Genomic DNA, 21,194 nt, shown 5'->3' on the forward strand with positions numbered 1-21,194 from the left:
TGCATGCTCACACAACACATGCACGCAAACACACAGCCCCAGCATATCCATACCTGTATATCCATACATACAGACTTGGAGGGTTGTACAGACTAGTCTACTTCACAACTCCAAAATGATGTTTTGAGCTTGACATCAACTAGTCACTGATCACATTTTGTCCTTGTGAGGAGGCAGAGCCGCTTCAGAGTATGTTAAGTGAATTTAGTCCATCACCTTGATTGAAATCGTCTTCTATTTCTGAAGGGAAGCAAGGGATTTTAATACTCAATTTTTTTGGCCCGTACTGTCAAAATGGAAAGAGAGTGGTGATTTATTCCAACACACACAAAGCACGTCTGTGATTATTTGCAAATATTACTAATTCCCTACCATGGTGAACCCTCTGCTGTGGTGGGTCCAGAATCAGGACAGCTTTCCCCATTCGTCCAAGTTGTGCAAATCCTACCTGGGTGTCCCAGTGGGAAGCACACCAAAAGTATTTTTGACTCCTATTTCAACAGTCTTGTGTTCTGACGTTTATGTTCTGCTTAAATTTGCTGAGTCAACTCTCCATACCCTGTCAAGATAGATCTTTGCAAATTATTCCCCGTTCCTGGGATTAAAAAAAATAAAAATGAAATAATTCAAATACTATCTTTAGAGGAGAACATTTAATTTTTGCAGGCAATGATCATTTATATCCATCATTTCACACCACAGCAACCAAACAACATGGGTGAGAAGCCATTGTGTAAATATGTCATCCACAGTTAAGGTTTCATGAAATAAAATGCACCCACATCCAAAACGTTGCTCAACACACTCATAACACAAGCAGGAACAAATCTAAGTAAAAATGAGCATTTAGATATCTGAATAATTCAGAGATGTTTGTATCATTGTGCTTTTTAGATAGGATTTGAATGAATGGACCATTTAATTGAAATTTGCAAAATGGTGTCAGCTCTGATTGGTGGGTTGGCCAGCCGCTGAGCCCAACGGGCCATTCTAAGTCAAAATACCTAAGGTGTTTTTTTTTGTTTTTTGTTTTTTTATGCCAGTCCAGCCCTGCCTGAGCAACAAGTTTGCTTCAAAGTTTCTTGTTTTGAATTGCTATTGATGTATTCTCAATAAGCCTGCTAGTGGGGTGCTCTCCATTGGCCTATGTGTCATTGCAATGACTTTTTAGAGGAGCGTTGTTGATATAGACCAATATCAGAAGTGGAGCCCACCTGTCAGCGCCGCTCGCCAGCGGGGGAGAGAACAGGAGAGGTTAAGGCAGGAGGTCAGTGAAAGGTTGCGTCCATCGCAAGCAGGACAGGTCACATATTAATGAATACAGAGAAACACTGTGGGTGGCTGCAACATCTTAACAACTGAGCAGCATTTTTTTTTTCTTCCCACTCTAGCGGTACCGGCCAATCTGATGGCCAGTCTGCGCCTGATACTGGGGCAAAGCTCATTAACACCAGGGCACGTGTCCAAGTAAAAGGGGTCTGGTGATGCTTCTGCTGGATATAAACACTTACACATGCATCATTTTAGAATTGGAGTATATGTATATTTTTTCTTTTGCACCATGAAATTTCAATTAATAAGTCCACAAAATAGAGAAACATCCACTTGGTATGTAAACTGTCGTTTTCCTGAGATAAAATAACTGTAGCTATAGGAGATGATTTGTTTTTCAAGCTAAACTCTAAAAGGAAGGCCCACCTTTTTACTTTTACAATTATCTCATAGAATGCGTTTTTATAGTGTGTTTTCATTTTAATTGTGTCGTTCCTCTATGTTTATTTTAAAAAGCAAACAGTTCTTTTTGTATTTCTTATTCATTCGTTCATTCATTCATCTTCCGAACCGCTTTATCGCTTTGATTAACCAGTTCCCACCGCATGCCCTTCAGTGTCATCTTAATTAAGATTGGGAGCTACTGGACACATCCATCAATTTTTTTAGACCGCTTATCCTGTTCAGGGTTGCGGGGAGCTAAGGCCTATCCCAGCTGACTTTGGGCGAATAGTGGACCACAACCTGGACTGGTCCCCAGTTAGGCACAAGTCACATATATTGTAAAGACAGGCAACCAATGACACTCAGTGGGAACTGACCAACACTGTCTGAACCAAAGGCAAGTGTACCATAACATCATCAGTGGCAGTTACTGAATAAATCTGACACAAACAAAAATGGAACTTGAGGTCCAAACTTTTTTTTTTCTGTCAGAGTAGCCCCTCCTCTTCTCCACTCAAAGTAACTCCAGTGTGGTCAACCCCGCACACAAACACACACAAGACACCTGCCGCGTGTTTCCGTTTTTCATCAGCAAAATCGGAATTCTGTCAGTATTGACAGAATGTCCACCAATTCAGCAGTCGCCTATTACATCAATACTGAACTCACACAAAATAACAGTATAAAAAATATAGGGTTATATGGCACGATGGACATTTTCATTTAATATTATGAACCATATCGCATCGTGATCACAGTGCTACATTAGCACAGGAAGGACTCCCTTCCTGTGCCTCTCGTGCATGCCACTGGAGTTGGGCTCGCCTTCTATTGTGAGAATGCTTCTTTGGCAAATATATTAATTTTATTGCAAGTTAGAATTGAGATTACGGAGGCAGAAGGTGCAAAATAACATTCATGTTTGCAGCCCCGAGACAAGCTTTGTACCACGGCGCGATACCCATCCCTACTTATAAGTGAAGAGAATATGGATTTGAGCTCCTCTTTTACAGCTCAAACAACGTCCACTCCTCTGGGAATACTTTCTACCGGAATGACTTCGGATCTGAAAATTAATATCCGGTGATTCAAAGGAAGATTTGCCAAGTAATTGCCCCAAATGTCTGACAAAACTGAAGAAATACATGTATGTGAACACTAACAATGTAGCCTAATTCTTTTAAGGTGTGTCACTAATACTTTTTAAGGTGTGTCACAATACTTTATTTAGATAATCTATCATGGGGCGGGGGCGGCCCAGTGGGCCAGTGGTTAGCGCATCGAACTCACAGTGCAGAGGTACCGGGTTCAATTCCAGCTCCGGCCTCCCCGTGTGGAGTTTGCATGTTCTCCAGCGTGGGTTTTCTCCGGGTACTCCGGTTTCCTCCCACATTCCAAAAACATGCATGGCAGGCTGATTGAACACTCTAAATTGTCCCTCGGTGTGAGTGTGAGCGCAGATGGTTGTTTGTCTCTGTGTGCCCTGTGATTGGCTGGCAACCGTTTCAAGGTGTCCCCCGCCTACGGCCCAAAGACAGCTGGGATAGGCTCCAGCACCGCCCGCGACCCTTATGAGGATAAGGCGGATCAGAAAATGGATGGATGGATGGATGGAAATATAAAGACTGCCCAACCTCAAGATGTCGACTCTTCACCTAGAAGGACTGTCAGTTTTCAACACACTAAGGTCCCGGCTCGCTACAAAAGATAGCCACCGGTTAAATGAGAAGAATCTGCTCAATCTCTGATCTTTTCCTCTCAGAAGGAGCCAGAGAAAATACATTAATGGCAACGGTGCATCATAATGAAGAATTAAAGATGGAAAATAAGACCAGACTGTACACTTTCAAGTGAGCTCCATTTGCTCTGAGTGACAGATCCAAAGTACAAGCAGTAATCTCTGCATTTCCGTCACTAATCATTAAAGCTATGTGTGAGTACACATTGTATTGTTGTAGTTTTCTGTTAACAATGACTAATATTGAATTTGAACTTGGTGAATTTCCATGCCCCATAAATTGGAAATACTGTACAGCATTATTTTCTTGGGCCGGTGTCATTCCTGAGCTCTTAATCGTCATCACTTATTCCTATTATCGTGCCCCTTATCAGTATGGATGGAGTCAGAACTGATGATATCATTGTGTAAGTCACCATCTTACTGCACATCCTGTCTGGAAAATTAATTTGTTGTGACTGATGCATGCGACATTGAGCATACGTCGAAGATTGATCTGCATCATGCTTTACTCATCAAACACTGAACTCTGCTCTGTCAATAGTCATCCGAGCTCTGTGGTTGCGGATAATGTTTTTCCAAGCTGTTTTTCTTTCCTCCAAATTAGTAACATTAAGAATAAACCATGGCTTTTATTCAGAAGAAAATGTATTGTATTTTCAATGTCATCATTTAGGTTCTGTTGTGTTCTGTCTTACGTTTTATACTCTGATTATGAAGTTTTAAGAGTCAACTGTCAGGGGCATTCATGTGTTTGAATTTTGGACTCGCATTGATTGTAAATGTTCACTGATTATTATTATTTTTTAGCTCTCCACTTGTTAAGATGGTGTACACAGAGCACCCATTTTTTTAATTCAACCAAGCTTGTCTAATGTGAGCAAGCATAAATACATTCATTCATTCATCTTCCGAACCGCCTCATCCTCACGAGGGTAATGGGGGGTGCTGGAGCCTATCCCAACTGTCTTCGGGCAGTAGGCGGGGGACACCCCGAATTGGTTGCCAGCCAATCACAGGGCACACAGAGACGAACAAACATGCACGCCCACACTCACACCTAGGGACAATTTTAGAGTGTTCAATCAGCCTGCCATGCATGTTTTTGGAATGTGGGAGGAAGCCGGAGCACCCGGAGAAAACCCACGCAGGCCCGGGGAGAACATGCAAACTCCACACAGGGAGGCCAGAGCCGGAATTGAACCCGGTACCTCCGTACTGTGAAGTCGACGTGCTAACCACTGGACTACCGGGCTGCAGCATAAATACAGTGAACAGAAAAATGACATTGGCAAAAGGTTGATGAGGAAGAAAGAACTATTCCATGCAGGTAAAGAAAACTGAGGTGCATGGATGAAGCCAAGGACCCAGACCCCTAAAAAGGACAAAACAACTACTTTGCAAAAAGAAAGTGGATACGATGGAAGTAAAACAAATAACAAAAGGACTCAGCCACATTGTAGTACGCAATAGCGCAAGAAGAAAAGATATGTAACAAAGCTATATAAAACAAATTCTTACATTCTTTACCATACGAATTTAGAAACAGACAGACAAACAAACAAGGAGACAGAAGCTAACAAACACAAGGAGAAATGAGAGAGAGAGAGAGAGAGAGAGAGAGAGAGAGAGAGAGAGAATAGAAAAAAACAGAACTATTTGAGTGGATTAAACAAGATTTGAGAATACGCAACTGTGGCTACAAAAAGGAAGACAATCATCCACAAGCTACAACTAAAAGAAACAATATTCTGGGGACTAGCTCCTCTCTTTCCAACGCTTATGAATTTAACTGCTGTTGATGATGACAAGTGCACAGGAGACTCTGCCCATCCACCTGCCCAAGTGACCGTCAAAAAACAAAAAAACAAAAACAAAACTGAAACAGTAAAACAAACACATACACACACAGGATCAGGACATCATCATTTGACAATTTCCATCCAATTGAATAATAAATAACTCTACCTGCCTCCATTTGTTTCCAAATTTCAAATGCATTTTAGCTTTTTTTATACAGTTCAAGAGTAGCTGGATATGGAAAAAAGGTGATGTACAGCATGTCCATCCAACCATCCAATTTCTATACCGCTTATCGCCATTGGAGTTGTGGGCGAGCTGGAGCCCAGTTGACTTTGGACGAGAAGCAGGGTAGCCCCTGGATCTGTCACCAGACAATGGCAAATATACAGTATACAGCATATAGGTGTAGCTATAGTACACCATATGTTAGAAAACTCTCTTGTTCCCTTCCAGCAAAGCAAACCATTCAATTTCCCAATGGGAAAATGTTTTACACAGTGACATGCACCTTAAACATAAGCGTTCAGCCACTATCTGCGGAGGACATTTTTTTTCGACTTGGGCTGCAAACCTTAGGCCCCTTATAAATGCGCATTCATCTATTACTGATCAGCGACACATAGGACATGACCCAAATATATTTCTGTCAGCCGGGGGGTCGGATATGGATATTTACAGTGTCAAATCGTGGGCATTTGTCTTTATCCCCAAAAACTATTGGATTGATAATGCAAAGAAGAAGAGATTGGTTCCCGAGAGAGAGGTTTTTGTTATACTGATCTTGAAAGTTCACTCAAGGCTGAAGGACAGCTGATGCACACGTACGAAAAAGCAAGACAAGTGGGCCAGGAACCATGGAAACTATGTGAAGTAGTTTTAGTGGCGCACTGAACCATCTGTGTGCCAAAATGGATGCACTATTTTGAATCGAAACAAGTCCGAAAAATGTTTGTTGATTCATTCTTAAAATGAAAGGTCACCTTGCCAAAAAAAAAAAAAAAAAGGTTCAATGAAACATATACAGTAAAAAAACTAAATTGCAGACAAGCAATGTCTGTGTTGAGACATTTTCTAGGTTTGGTGACAACATCACAGTCTTTCCCGTAGATTGTGTTTTGTCTAAAAAGCTTGCATGAACACAGATTCCCTGTCATGAGGGATCCATGAAATTTAAAAACGTGAAATGTGCTTAGATGGTACATTATTTTGCATTTTTAAAGTGAAATAAATGTTTGCAGAAAAGAAAGGGATGGCATTTTAATAGTTTGACATGTTTGAAAGTATAAATTCAATCCAAAATCCATTCATAAGATGACCAAATGTTGAGTTAAAAGTGGTAGTTATAAGCAAGTAATGACACACAGAAGTAGCAATAGAGTAAAACATATATGGTAAGAGACTGACTTTGGTATTGTCATTATTTTCTACCTTTTAAAGACAAATCCTTACTTTCATCGTCTTTTTTTTTTTTAATGTAAACCCATTTGGCCAGGATATCCTTAATTGCGTCCACTTAGAAAACCCATTCTGGCTACGATAATGATTTCCTCAATGACGAACAGCTCTGGGTTTAGACGCTTCTATTGGCTGTTCTTTGTTGCCCCGCCTCCAACCCGAGCCTTAGGCTCGCTGATGCTCCTGCACCTTTAAAAATAAACTGTGAACCCCGACGCCTATCACCTAGAGCACATAGTGCGCTAGACAACCTGGTACAGCTGAGTTGAGCCGGTGACAAGCCGACGTCTGTGTTCACTATCGAAACAACCACAGACAACAAGAGAAGACCGAGACTGTGGTTGAATAAGGGACGACAAAAGGCGTGAAGAAAGGGGGGGAAATTGGATCACTTTATACCGACAAACGCTGTTCTTATTCTGCCACGCTCCTTCATGCTGTTGCGGGAGCGTAAAACAACCGGCGCTCAAAGTTGCTGAGCTGATCCGCTTCCTTTATCAAGAGTTGAACGTATGTGGAGGATCGATCTGTTCCCCTGTGGATTTTAGACCCCAACACAGCGTCTTTGTCTGTGGATGAGCAATGCCTGTTGGATGGTAACATTGCCTGCGAGGAGACAACACCGTGCCACATGCGCCCGGAAGATATGGATTCGCTTTCACTATAGCAAAAATTTGCCGCGTTTTTTAAATAATTTTTTTTTTTGACTGTTTGCTCATTCTTTTTTTTTTTTGAAAAAAAAAAACATTGTTTTATTCGCATTTTAACCGACGCCTGGGCTTTTTAGACTTTTGTGGAGTTACAATCATGAACATTGTTTTTAGTTTGGTACAAATTCTCCTGGCAGCGGTTCTTCACCTATCCACTGTAAAGGTAAGTTTTACTCAGCGGAGTTCCTCTAACTATAACTGATTAATAACTTGATAACTAATTGCATGGTATCCTACTTGGCATATGTTGCGAGAAGTCTCAAGGAAGTCAATTATTTCAAATTGTTTGGTGTAGGTGTTTCCAGTTTGCCGATGAAAACGTAATTACATCTGTAATTCCGGAAAACATTTGCTTCAATGGCAACTGTAATGTCATTTATAACGTCATCACTGTGGCAAAAGAGCGTGTGCCCCGTCACCGGCGAGTAGGCTACTTCCATTGTGGCATGACATCAATTTACGTTCGACACAGTGAACCGAGCGATGAAATATGTCCGTAATAATCGTATTTATTTGTCACGTACTTGCAAAAGTACAAAGAAAATTGTTCTCTGTATTAAACCCATCCCAGGTGCAGCAGCAACCGCGTCGCCTTGGTCAGTCAACTGCCTACGTGTTTGTTTAATTGTGGGTGGAAACCGGAGCACCGCCTGCCAGCTCCCGCAGACTAGGGAGAATATACAAAGGGGAGAAAACCGCTCCCCCCGCCCCGAAGTCAGGTGTCAAAAGTGGCCGACACTGGAATCGAACCAGAGACCACCTTGCTATGAGGCAAGACCCATAACGGCTGGAATGAATTAAAAGCACGAGGGGAAAAATTATAAATTAAAAATGCAACACGGCACGTTTGTTTCGATACCGATCAAGACCTTCGCATACAATTCATATTAGGAACCTCAATCATCAACTCAAAAAGGAGACTACGCACAAGCTGTCATTCTAGCCGCTTGACTGATGAGCGCTCGCGAGAGTTCCGTCGAGCGCCGAGCGAATTATACATTACGCGCGCAGTGTATTATTTGATCCAGTCCTCTCAGCTATTATGCCCACGAGTTCAGTCCCGTTCTATTTTTCCCTCACGGTGATTCGGAATATGTGGAAACTGAGATTCGGTTTCACCTAGCCGGCCTCCCTGCAGGATGCCCACCTCCTTCACACCACGTTTCCCCATACAAAATTTCTCACGCAATACCTTCGATCAATTGCAGCAGCCACATTAAGTAAACGGATGATGCAGCATGTCGTCACGTCACCTTTCTCTCACCATAAAAAAAAGCACAGACTCTTTGCCCACGTGAGCAAACATCCATACAATAGACAATAATGGCTTCTCGGTACGCCTTTTACAGTTTGGGCACAGACTCTTTGCCCACGTGAGCAAACATACATACAATATACAATACAATAATGGCTTCTCGGTACGCCTTTTACAGTTTGACAACGTGACGTATTTGAATACGAATCTGTGTTGTTATACGTTTACATGAATTAAAACCGCATCTAGGGCAACTCTCAAAATTGTTGTGTGTGTGTGTGTGTCTTCATAAAATGTGCTGCTTACGTTTAATGTATTGATTCGATCATATATCTATGTGCTGCATTGATTTCAAGAAAATGACACACACGGGCTCTTGTGCATCTCTTGCAGACTGCCAGCATTCACAAGGGAGTGGATAAGAGTAAAAATGAAGGTGAGTGTTCCATTTCTTGGATTAAAAAAAAAAAAGTCAGTTCTTTCATCTACAAGGCCAGATGGATATAGGGCCACCTAGTGGACGTATAATAAACATTTGTATCTTCCATGATATGTACAGTATATAGAATAAAGTGTGTGTGTGTGTGTGTGTGCGTGCGTGTGTGTGTGTGTGTGTGTGTGTGTGTGTGTGTAAAGCTTTGTTTTTAAAGACAGTATTCCGCATTTCTGTCTTAAGGAAACATTTGTCACAGTTCCCAGGCTGGCTAAAGGTCTGACTTGGGACTTTGGAGTCCCTATAAAAGAGGTGCAGATTACACTGCCGGGATATCTATAATAATTCACATTGGGAGGAAGTTTGTGTGGCTTCATTTGAGTGACTCTGTTGCAGCAGCCGCCCAGTCAATACATCTGCAGTCAGCCTTGGTTTAGTGTCATATGTGTGTTTGTTTGACAGTGACACTGTTGTGCTTAGGCCAAGGTTGGACCCTTTGAACGGTGATGGATGTAGACACGCGATTGGCTGCAGCAGACATCATCTCTGAGCAAAGGCACAGGGTCATGTGATTGTTATTGGGGTGATAGTGTCAGATTGTGAAGTTCAAGAGCACACAGGTGGCAGACTTCCTCTGCCTCTTCGAACGCTATCAGACCACCTGTCAGATTGACAAGAGCAACCACTGAGTTTTAGCAGTTTGTCTTTGGTGCTTGAATCATTCATTATATGGCTGGAGAACGTGCAATGAGTCGTCGTTGGTGGGGCATTGAGGTCAGCCTTTTGAATTGGTAACTGGTGCAGTCAATCAATTCTAGTGAATTCTTCAATTAGGATTCAAGGGATCTGTAGGCATCATTAACATCAATTGACTCACATTTAAGTCACTGGCATTATTCCAAATACTCATCTAACACAGCGTTGGGCTTATAGGGTCACATGTCAGCGATGACCCCTGGCGCCACAGTGCCCGAGTTAGGGCTGCTCTGACTAACCAGGGTCAGAAGTTAGAAAGGGTCACTGATGGCTCAGTCTGATGGACTCCTGAGTGGATTATTCTTGGCTGCACAAGGGGTGGAAAAACAGGGAGGCACGACTGAGCCGACCTTTGTTATATTAACTGAGTAGTGATTTAACTAGGGATGCACCGATACCAATTCCGGTAATTAGTACTCGGTACTCCTAAAAATGCTTCGCTACTACACACCGATACGACATGACCAGCTTGGCGTATGCTTTCCATGTCAGCCGTGCGGAGATACTTTTAAGGACACGGATGACAACACTTTTAGATAACTAAGTTATATGCTCTGCAAAATGGATGATTAACCCCACTCGAGTGGCAACAGAGGCAGGTGGGATCAGGCGAGCACATAGAGTTTTGCTCCGCAACGTGCTGCTTGGCTCCAGCCAAGCCAGCAGCACTCCAGTCACGTAGCCGCCAGCAGCCCGGGTGGCAGACTGGGCTGCGGCATGGCATGTTGAGTACCGGTAAAGAGAAGTCTTTAGTGTGTGGTCTAATAAATAACACTGCAGTTTTCCTTTCATGGTTTGAGTTGATGACTTCAAGTATTCTCAAGAAGCGGTCTTGTATTCCTTTTTACTTACTGTGTAGTTGTAACACAAAGATGTAACACGGCTTCCGATGTTTATCCACCAGATGCTACGTCCTTCGCCTCTTTTCTATGGTACTGATTTCAAATTGTGCCCCTTCAAACCGAGACGCCATATAACTCAGATCAACTCAACTTTATTCATGGCACACTTTCCACAACAACCACAGCTGTAACAAAGTCCTATACATTAATAAGCATATTTATTTATGTGAAACAATGTCATGTTGATTAATTCATCGTATTTGAAAAGTATTGAATAACTGAATAATAATTCAAATAAAACACATTCTTATCACAATTTCATCACGTAATGCATTATCAAGTATCGTTACTTGATACTGGCGAAGACTGAAATATAAGTACTCGTTCTGAAAAAAAGTGATGTCAGTGCATCCCTAAATTTAACACAAGCCACTGAATTCATCCGTACATGTTAAAACTCCGGCCGCTCACTTTTTTTGGTCTAGTTTGGTGTACATTTGAACTTTCAACTGACGTCTTACACCGACTAAATAATGCATGAAAAATGTGTTTCCTGTTAAAGCTCCTTGTTCCTCCCTCAGAGCAGAATTGTTGAGCCCAAACTAAATTTGACGGGGTTAACCCGTCACGGCTACGGCGATATCTAGGTTGAGAATCTCACAGGATAACTAATGGCAATTAAGATGACTGTAATTGTTTCATTGCTGTGCTATTTAAAATCCATGTCTCCTCTTTTTCAGTTATCCAACTGACAGATGTCATCATGAAGAGTAGGTGTCAGCCCAGAGAAATGCTTGTGGACATCTCCCAGGAGTATCCGGAGGACACCGAACACACGTACACGCCTTCCTGTGTAGTCCTCACTCGGTGTGGAGGCTGCTGCAACGATGAGGCGATGGAGTGCGTGCCATCTGAAACCCGCAATGTTACGTTACAAGTGAGTTGAGGGTGGACAAACCTAAATTGTCCGCTTGGTCAATAGCACAGATGAAAAACATGGAAAAAGCGCGTTTGGTTGTAACTTGTGTGAATTGATTTCTTAATTCAGGAGCAAAACATCTCACATTCAAGTTTATTTCTGCTGTGGGTTATTAAGGACTCACATTGTATATTAATCAACTCTCGAACGTTCCATGCAGTATGATGATGACAATTAAATCCAACACTATGCATCATTAGAGAACGGAATGGAAGACATGTTTAAAAGCTTGTGATTTTTGCCTTGGAAATGTAAAATACAATACAATGCTCTCAAACGTTTTCCTTATAACACATTTGGTGTACCACCATAATCATCAACGTTAAAATATAACAGCATAGTAGCCCTAAGCGTTTGGACATTAACATGGCATTTGGAAAAAGGAGAAAAAAAAGTACTTCCTTAAATAGGGATTCAGTTCAAAAATATTGCAGACAGAAGTTAAATGCAAATTGCAAATGAATAAATGTTTTGAAAAATCCATGTAGCATAATGACTTGAAAGTTAAATGCAACTGAAGCTTACCGAACAAATGTACTTGACCTCGTTAAAAAAAGTGGAGAACCACCAAAATATTTCGCACGGTTAATTCAGCGAAACTTTGGTGGAGCGCAAGTGGCAGCCCATGTACCACTGCTTTGAGAACCACCGCGAATGGAAAATGTATTTTCAATCCAACAGCTAATTTCATGTGAAAAGTTGCCAGGCCACTGTCTGCACGTTTTTCCCGAGCTACCAGCTTTTTTTCAGGGAATAGAAAGTGAAGCAGCAAGACATGGCATTTCAAATATGCTGTTTACTTCGCCGTAATGTTTACAACAATGTCCGTGTGGTCGAAGCCCCTCCTGCCCGCTTAGCACGACTCCGCTTTGGCATTCGTGATGGTTGAAGAAGTACGGGAAAACATGATTGCACAGACACACACGTCTTCAAGTCTTTCAATTAGGGAGCGGCGAGGGCATACGGTCCACACACTTGTCCCCGTAAGCAACCTTGTGGAAAAGTTCGCATTAAGCTGACCATTTCTTTGTCATGTGCTGTTTTCCTTGAAGGTAATGCGGATCAGATCACTGGTCACGCAACATAAAATTCAACTGAGCTTCACAGAGCATAAAAAGTGTGACTGCAGGTGAGACAGCCCGCATTTTCATTCAATTTCATCACAAGAGCAAAAAAAATCCTAATCGCTTGGGTATGTGTCAATCTTCATTTCAGACTAAAGCCCGAAGTTCGAGCAAAGAAAGAAAAAGAATAGTAAGTATGTTGTGAGTTCTTATGCTTTTTTTTTTTTTTTTTAAATATTCTGAGAGTTTGCGTGTGTGTGGGCGGGGGATATTACGGGTTACATTTTTTTTTTTTAAGCGCTATGATTTTGGTTGGATAGCTTCCTACACTTGTGCTGGAAGAAAAGCAGACACGCATACTTTCCCCATTGTGTCATATAGTTTGACCAAAGATGAATGAATTGTGCCGTCTGGCTTTGACACAATACAACAAAACAATGGGAATAATTCCATTTAAACCTAACTGTTAATCGCGATTGACATTAAACGCCTGTTTACTTGGTTCAATAGTTCAGTGATTCTCAACCAGTGGCATACGAGTGTGCCATGATAGACCATCACGTGTTCCGCAGAATACTCAATTTCACTTAAATTGTCAGACGATTATTCTTTATTAATTTATGAAGATGTCTATGCTCATCTATCTATACCAGCGACATATAGTGACCGGCAGTCGACATCAATGCTCCTCCATTAGATGGCAGAAGCGCGTTAATCCTGTGTAGCCACTCATTACCGTTCCTAAAAGAGAATAATAAATGGCTTCTGTCGAGCAGATCAAGCTTGTGTTCAATTGAACAGACCCGTATCTCACACTGTCAAGTTGTCAATTTGTGAGTAAATTGAGACGAGGTCACCATCAGGCAGTGTTTGTCCTTTTTGTGACATTCTTGTTTGGTGGTATGCCGTGAGATTTTGTTCATGTCAACCAATAAAGTTTGGGGAACATTGCAATTGTTTGTTGCTTTAGTTCGGTCAGCGGGCACATTTGGGACATATTTTGGTTTACCAAAAAGTGATGTGTCCATGTCTGTGCTGCAATTTAGAAATTCCAACAGACACAATCCAGGCCAAATGTGCACTTTTGTGTTAGAAGTTAGGAAACATAAATCTTGTTGCTCGACTGTTCTGATCAGTTTTGAGCAGATCAAAGAAAAAAGTTGTGTCAGAGTGGCGGGCCGCATGAATGTACTGGAACTCAAATTCCTTGATCACGATGTTCAACTTCAGAACCAGTTGCGACTCAATCAATAGGACCTTCACTTGTGGTGCTCTGTTGTCTCATTTGCATCAAGACACATTTTGTCCAAAATTTATTTCACACTGTCAGCCGGAGTCCTAACAATGAATTTATTCTTCGTGTATATGCACGTATTGAAGGGAGAGAGCAGCACTTTTCAAGACCGTGTTCCACTAATGTACACTGGGCTGTCACTTGGCTCTTTTTATGGCGGTGTTAGTTTCATGGGGTGGCTGTAACAGTGGGAGTGACGGGGGCATAGTTTGCAGACTGCGGACCACCCGCTGCCGTCTGCGCTGCGACTCCAGTTGCACAAATCTACCCCTCAACTACCTCCCCAGTCTAATTGTGGCAACAGGTGTCGGGCACTTAACCTAGTTATATTTTTAGCGGTGCAAATACAGGATGAAAAGAGTGATGAGTGGAGACCCTGTCGGTTAAATCAGTTGACACACACCACTGCGTCTTTTGATAGCTCCGCCATCATCACTTCATTTTCAGTTCAGGTTTTGATACACACACACACACACACACACACACACACACACACACACACACACACACACACACACTGAAGGAAAAAAATGTTTTTATAGTTTTGAATTGATTCAATTTTATTTTGTTAAGTGGCTGCACACAAAATCATCTGGATTAGGAATTTTTTTTTTTTTTTTTCCCGTCGATGTATAGTCTACTTCAACAATGTATCTGAATCCATATACCGGTAATTTTATTTTGTGCAACCACCTGACAAAATAAAATGGAGTCAATTCAATACACTTTAAGTCAGTCAGTCGGTATGTCAGATACAGTGCAACCACATGAACAGGTTCACATACAGTAAGTGATTCACATCGGACTTCCCAATTTACGACGACAAAGCAGACGAATACGCTTCACAAATTCAAGATATCTCATCGGCATGGCTTGTACAGTTCAAGGCAATGAATAAGAAATAGGTCAAGCTAAATTTAAATAAAACTCCACCGCTCACCGTTAAACCCGCAACTCCACATGGAGTCACATTTATTAATACGGTGACATTTACAAATATCCGTCCTTCCCACCTCTAAGTAGGCCAGGCTTTTGAAGTAGATAAGGGCAGCGTGTGACCGCTGATTTGTATGACGGCGTCTTGAAAGTTGAAGTGCTGGAAGCCAAGGAGCGACGAGATCTGATTACCAAAGTCAAAGCAATTTGTTGTGAGGCTGAATTGAAGTTTCGTCCTGCCATATTGGTGTGTTACCTCCCGCTCTGCGCGTAATAAGCTATTTCGACGTGGCAACGCCGTAAAGCGGATGCCCTCATGAATCTTTCGTCACGGGGACATACAGTACATCCTGTTTCACCTCCGTTATTTGGATCAATATTCCACCCTGCTAATGAGCAGACTAGATGAGAAAGCAGACGCGCGACTGGTTGATTAGTTTCTTCTCGATTTGATTGATTTCGCCCAGCACGAACCCGCCTGCTTCGCCTTCAAAGTCATTTGCCTTTGATTTCACCTCTGTTTGTCAAGGCTAATGGAGACAACTGAAGGAAAAGTACCAACATGAAGATTTATTTGATCAAATCTCTAATGCGTATGCCGTTTTTTGGTCTGTTTTGTCCCGCCTCGATAACTGTTTGCCACACTCTCGGTGCATCTTATCTTCTGTCGTGTCTCCAGTGATAGCTGTATTTGCAGGCCACAGGCAAGTGTTACATAAATCTAAGTAAAGACGTGGTGGATTTTTGTAGCCTTGAGGTTTTACTGATAAGTTGAATGCTATGGGTCATTAGGCATCTGTTTTCAGACCGTCGTTTGAGAAGGCGATACAGAATTGATCACGATGCCTGGATGTAAGACAAAGCATTCCTCTTTACAGTCTCACTATATCCACCAAACAACCTCAATATATCAAGTGAGTTCCTTGTTTTGTCTCAATTCTGACCTTGCATCTTGGGAGAGCAATTTAACAGACGCAGTGACGGCTTCGATGTCTACTCCAGCTTAATTGATGTTGGATGCCTGCTACAAGTAGCGGTTATATGATGGCTTTGTTGATATGGGCTATTCTGCGTGTTTTGTGGCGTATCATGCAAAGTAAACTCGGTGGGTTCACCGAAGCCCCTTAACAAAATTGCCAATGACGCAAAAAATGAAATCCAGTCAGCAAGGATACTGAGCTTGACACGTCATGACCATGTATGAACTTGTGTCTCTCCTGGAGGAGATCAAACAAAGGGGCCAAAGGGCAAAAGGATCCCAGAGTTGCCGGATTAGTCGAACCGCTGCAATGTCAAATCGCAGCCACAAATCTTGTGCGTGCATACATTTTCTTCACTCAACCATCTTGAGAAAGGAGATGATGGAGGGGGGGGGGGGGGGGGCTGGGATTTGAGAAGAGAAGCGATGAGGGATTTTGCATGAGTGTCTGCATCTGTCCTTTCTGCAGACTTTGCGCTGTAGCTTAGATCTCTCTCTCTCTCTATCTCTTTTGTCTCTCCTTTTTGCTTCCCTTGCAGCCACTGTGCGCCTTGTTCAGAGAGAAGAAAGCGCTTGTTTGTGCAGGACCCTCTCACCTGTAAATGCTCCTGCAAATTCACACAATTAGACTGCAAGTCCAGGCAGCTTGAATTAAACGAAAGAACTTGCAGGTTTGTTTTTCCATGCACATGTTAAACAAAGTGCTTTGAAAAAAAAAAAAAGGTTCTCCCGGCTTCTCATCTCTTCACCCACAACTGTGCTTAAGCATGCTTTGCCCCCTTGCTTTATGGTGCTGTGTTGTATATGCACACGTGAATGTTGCAGTTGCCTTCTTCCCAGTGCTTGCATTGTCTTGTCGAATGCTATCGTGACCCCAGTTGGCATTGGAAGTCATAGTTGTGGTCATCGATTGTGACATGTCATTTTAATTCAAAGCTCAATGTTAGATTGAAAATGGGTGCACGTGACCGTTAGTCATGTTCAGACTCACTCGTCAAAGATAATATCTGTTACGATCCTTTTGTTTTATTATTGCAACAATCCCAAATTCGATTATGTTTGGGGTTAGCTTATTGTCAGATAAGAGGAAACATTATCGGACATTACTAACTGGACTCCTCACGGGTTTTCCATTTTCTAATTAGAATCATGCATCATCATAATCTCATTCATGACTTTTTATTTGGTTTCAAGGCATTGAGGAGCAAGCAAGCCTGTCGAGGGGCTTGATTGGTTCTATCAAATCAGGCCACAAAGTGTATATTCACGTTTGCATGCATTTATGTTTCAAGTTTTATGCATGGAAAAAAATGTTGACAACACTTGCCATGTGCATGTCCACCAAGAGCTTATTCTCCTGGTGTCATCCAAAAGTAAACAGTGGACCAGCACATATTCACAGTTTGGCATGGGGAAACCTATCCCCGGCACTTGCAGATTTTGGCTCTTTTCAGCCAGGCCCGGGCTCGATTTGAAAATTTGAGTTATGAGCACAGTGTGTCTCCTCTGGTCACAGTAAATGGTGTCCAGTTCTCCAGAGAAGTCATACCAAAAGCATTTTTTCTAGAAGAGCAAATGCAGACCTGAATGAAGCAGGCTCATGCACACCAGCCGTTTGTAGAACCACTGATGAAGGTGCATGTTTTAAAAATCTGCCAGTGAGAGACCCATTTTTAAGAAGTTAGCATTTTGACCCTACACAACCATGTTGTCATATAAACAGGAAACCAAAGTTACATTGATATTCGCAATTCATCGTGAAAAGCAGGCAAGTGTAAACAGCGCTAAATGTAGTTCGTCACAATCGAGATGATCTCTTTCTTGCTTTCCTTTTTGGTGGACAAATGTTAAAGTAGACTGCATATACTGTATGCTTCTAGCATATTAAAAGGATTCATGGTTATCCATTTTGAAGATTATTTGCTGAATGCATTGATAGCCATGCTGCTTGCTTCTTTATGCTCATGTTCCATCGATGAATTCAAAACATAATGCAGTTGAGTTAAAGTCGTGTCATCCCTCTGCCGTCCGTGAAGCACACACCCAAAAAGAGAGGTGGTCGGGCTGCAACCTGTAGTTAACAAGGCTACGTGACCTCCTGTGACCCAGTCACTTATATGACCTCAGAGCCCACTGGCCCCCCATACTGGGCCCCCCACACTGATCTGGTTTTAGAGAACCACACACGTCACCATGACATGATTCTCACAGGCTGCTTTGCGTTCAGGAGATGTGGTGGTGGCGGACGTTCAGATCCCTCCGATTTATAGTTCTCTTTTTAAGCCTCAGCTGCAAACCCGTTTTAGTCACATTGAAATTAACATGATCATTTGCTATGAAGGTTTTAACTAAAAGGTAGAAAGCCATACAGGCTCCATGCTGATCCCCCCTTCCTGCCACACACACTCCATCTTTCCTTTCTGTCTTTGCCCTTGTCTCAAAATGTTACATATTTGCATGCACTTTGCATTTGTCAGATCATGTAACATACTCTACTCTGAGACAAATCGGTCTCCGAGCACTGAACCAGATTTCTGTTTCTTCTTCGGCAGATGTGACAAACTGAGGAGATGAGACCAGGAGGTGCAGACTACACTGTTATGAAGGAATTCTTTTTCGCACAGCACTTTGAAATCTGAGGATGCATTCCCTGCAAGGACACTCAAGGACAATGCAAGACAGGACCTTCTCCATTCTGATCTTGCCACCGTCAGTTTTCCATCTAACGCGCTATATATATATATATATATATATATGTATATATGTGTGCATACACTCTCAGTACAGTACATCAACAGTGTGTATTGCTGCTACTATTTAAAACGAATGCGCTGTCGGCGTGTGAATGGGAAAATGTGACAGAGCTCCCGGGTAAAATTGGGGAAAAGACATTTTACTTTATTTTATGTAAGACTTCACTGGATGCTGGTCTGCTGTGGACATGAACCCGATATACGTCTCGCATTCTGGAAAATTCGGTGACCACAATGTCATCCAACAAAAGCCGATCTTGCCTGAAGGGCCCGAATGGGAGCGGCTGGATCACCAAATTCTGATGGGGATACCTGCGGCACTTGAACTGTATGGCAGGTTTCCCAACGTGTTCTTCTCTGTGACATGATGAGACGTTTTGTCTGTACTGTAGGACGCGACAGCAGTTAATGTGAGAATATAATGACAGAATTTGACACAACTGCTGACACAGGTTACGTGCTGTGGTGACGAATAATGTGACCTTCTTCCCAAATTGAAGTTCAGTGACGATGGCATGAACCCAAAGAGAGGTTCGCCAAGAAAGTTTCATCGGAATCTCGGCGAAAACGACCTATGATGCTGGTTTGGAAAGTAAAACGTTTTGTCAGGGTGTGAAGGTGTCAAACCACTACCTGTCTGGTCCTGCCTCCATCACACAACTTTTTGGGGTTGGAAAAGATATTTTTATTGACATGCACAGTATATTATTTGTATTTTTATTTAGACATTGTGTTAATTTCACAAGATGTTTTGAGACCATGCTAAAGGGATATTAATGTAGGTATATATGACAAAGGGTAGTGACTAGATGAGCTGAGAATAGGTCAGTCTAGGACCCCCCTGAACCTTGCTGTTGTTGTATTCAATGACTTTGTCTGCGCTCCAAAGAAATAGTCATGCCTCCACAGCAGAGCAATTTATTGGGAACGGTCTGTATATACTTACTGGATATCCCTTTTTCAAATTTCATTTAATTTATAGAATGTGTTCAGTATTCTGTATTATAATATTTATATGAATTGTTACAGTGATTTGAGTTTTTTTCTCCCTTTCAATCTGCCTTGAGATCGAACATGTTTGACTGTGGATTTTTGTGGGGTGGGAAAGGACTGAAAACAAAGCTTTGACATTCCTGATTTTTAAACTGAAGCTATGTTACTCACCAGCCGAATGGGGGTGTGAAGGTTGTGGGGTGGGGTGGAGGGGGGGGGGGTGCGTGTGTGTGTGTGCGTGTGTGTGTGTGTGTGGTTTAGGGGCATAATGGGGCATTTGACCGATGGAAACCCCAGTCACAAGTATGCGCGGATGATGCACCAGCACAGGTGCTTTTCATTTTGGACTCGGGACTCGGGCAATGGACATGTGGTTTTGCACTTGCTTGCCCGGAGACACGTCATATGCAGGACTGAAGGAGTCTAGTTGCTGCTGCTGCTCAGCTTGGACCTAATTGTGTGAAGATTCTCGTCTGTCGGGCTCTAGTCTGAAGGTGGTGAACTGGCACGGTACTTTCACTGGCTTTTCTGACAAGCACAAGTGTCACTCAAGTATTTTGTTGAACCAGGAGGACACCCCGTCACGAGGAAATGCAAACTTTGCATTTGAATTGTTACCATAAGAGGTCAACTCACTTTCCGAATTCAAATCAGTATCGTATGTAAAAAGTTCAGTCAATAGATGAGACGTGACATACATGACATGTACAGCACTCCAAACATAGCGGCAAATGTTTCCTAACTACACACATTACACAACGAGCCTTTTTCTGCCAGTTGCAAGACTGTTTATCAGCCATGTGAGCCAGCAGTAAATCCTGATATTGCCACCCTCAAACTAAAGTCCTGAGACTGAGTTCACTCCTATCAGCTGGGTCAGAGGCAATGCCTCTCAAGTCCTCGGTTGATGAGAACATTCTTTTTTGTATTTAAATAAGTTTTTACAGCCACAATTTTTTTGTATATTTTCACATTAATATATTTATTTGTGCTGTAAATTCTTTGACAATATTAATACAGTTTTTGTTGTTTCTAGTGTAACTATTAAACATATTTATTTTTAAAAGACATTGTTTCTTTTTTTTTTTTTTTCATCGCTGCCTTGAGACTTTAGATTGTTCTTTCCCGGGCGTTGCTTTCATATTGTTTTTTGGATCATGCCTCACCTGCACCGTGAAGCACTCTCAGTCAGTCAGTTTTGTACCCTTTGACGGAATGTGACATAACAATTTTAATGGGCCTTATTTCCTTATTTTGCAACCATTATTAAGTGTTCTCTTTTAGCATCAATAATAGGCCTTTTAGAACGTCACCCAAAGATAATTGGAAGAAGTATTCCAACTATGAGTACAAGGAAATGAATGCATGTGAATACATTTCTTTCTTTGGCGCCTTTACGGTCAGTGTTGCCAACTCACTGCGGAAGTTACTGATGATGATAAATTGAGTCCACCTCTGTGTAATCTAGTCTCAATATAAATGCACCTG

The 21,194-nt window shown here is 42.1% G+C and overlaps 1 protein-coding gene across 3 annotated transcripts; it reads left to right on the forward strand.

The window, feature by feature from the left end:
- The first annotated feature begins 6,897 nt into the window (after positions 1 to 6,897).
- vegfaa (vascular endothelial growth factor Aa) lies at positions 6,898 to 20,772 on the forward strand. 3 transcript variants are annotated; one of them, XM_019880055.1, is made up of 7 exons: positions 6,898 to 7,585; positions 9,071 to 9,113; positions 11,449 to 11,645; positions 12,740 to 12,816; positions 12,903 to 12,941; positions 16,500 to 16,631; positions 18,513 to 20,772. In XM_019880055.1, exons 1-7 carry the CDS (start codon positions 7,520 to 7,522, stop codon positions 18,532 to 18,534), a joined length of 576 nt encoding a protein of 191 aa, XP_019735614.1. In that variant the 5' UTR covers positions 6,898 to 7,519; the 3' UTR covers positions 18,535 to 20,772. The 3 variants fall into 3 exon arrangements, with proteins under 3 accessions (XP_019735614.1, XP_019735616.1, XP_019735615.1); XM_019880057.1 differs by lacking the exon at positions 16,500 to 16,631 and having other exon boundaries at positions 6,900 to 7,585; positions 12,903 to 12,945; XM_019880056.1 differs by lacking the exon at positions 16,500 to 16,631 and having other exon boundaries at positions 6,900 to 7,585.
- The last annotated feature ends 422 nt before the right edge of the window (positions 20,773 to 21,194 follow it).

The sequence above is a fragment of the Hippocampus comes genome, unplaced genomic scaffold (assembly GCF_001891065.2).
Source record: "Hippocampus comes isolate QL1 unplaced genomic scaffold, H_comes_QL1_v1.1 scaffold135, whole genome shotgun sequence".
NCBI classification, from domain to species: domain Eukaryota; kingdom Metazoa; phylum Chordata; class Actinopteri; order Syngnathiformes; family Syngnathidae; genus Hippocampus; species Hippocampus comes.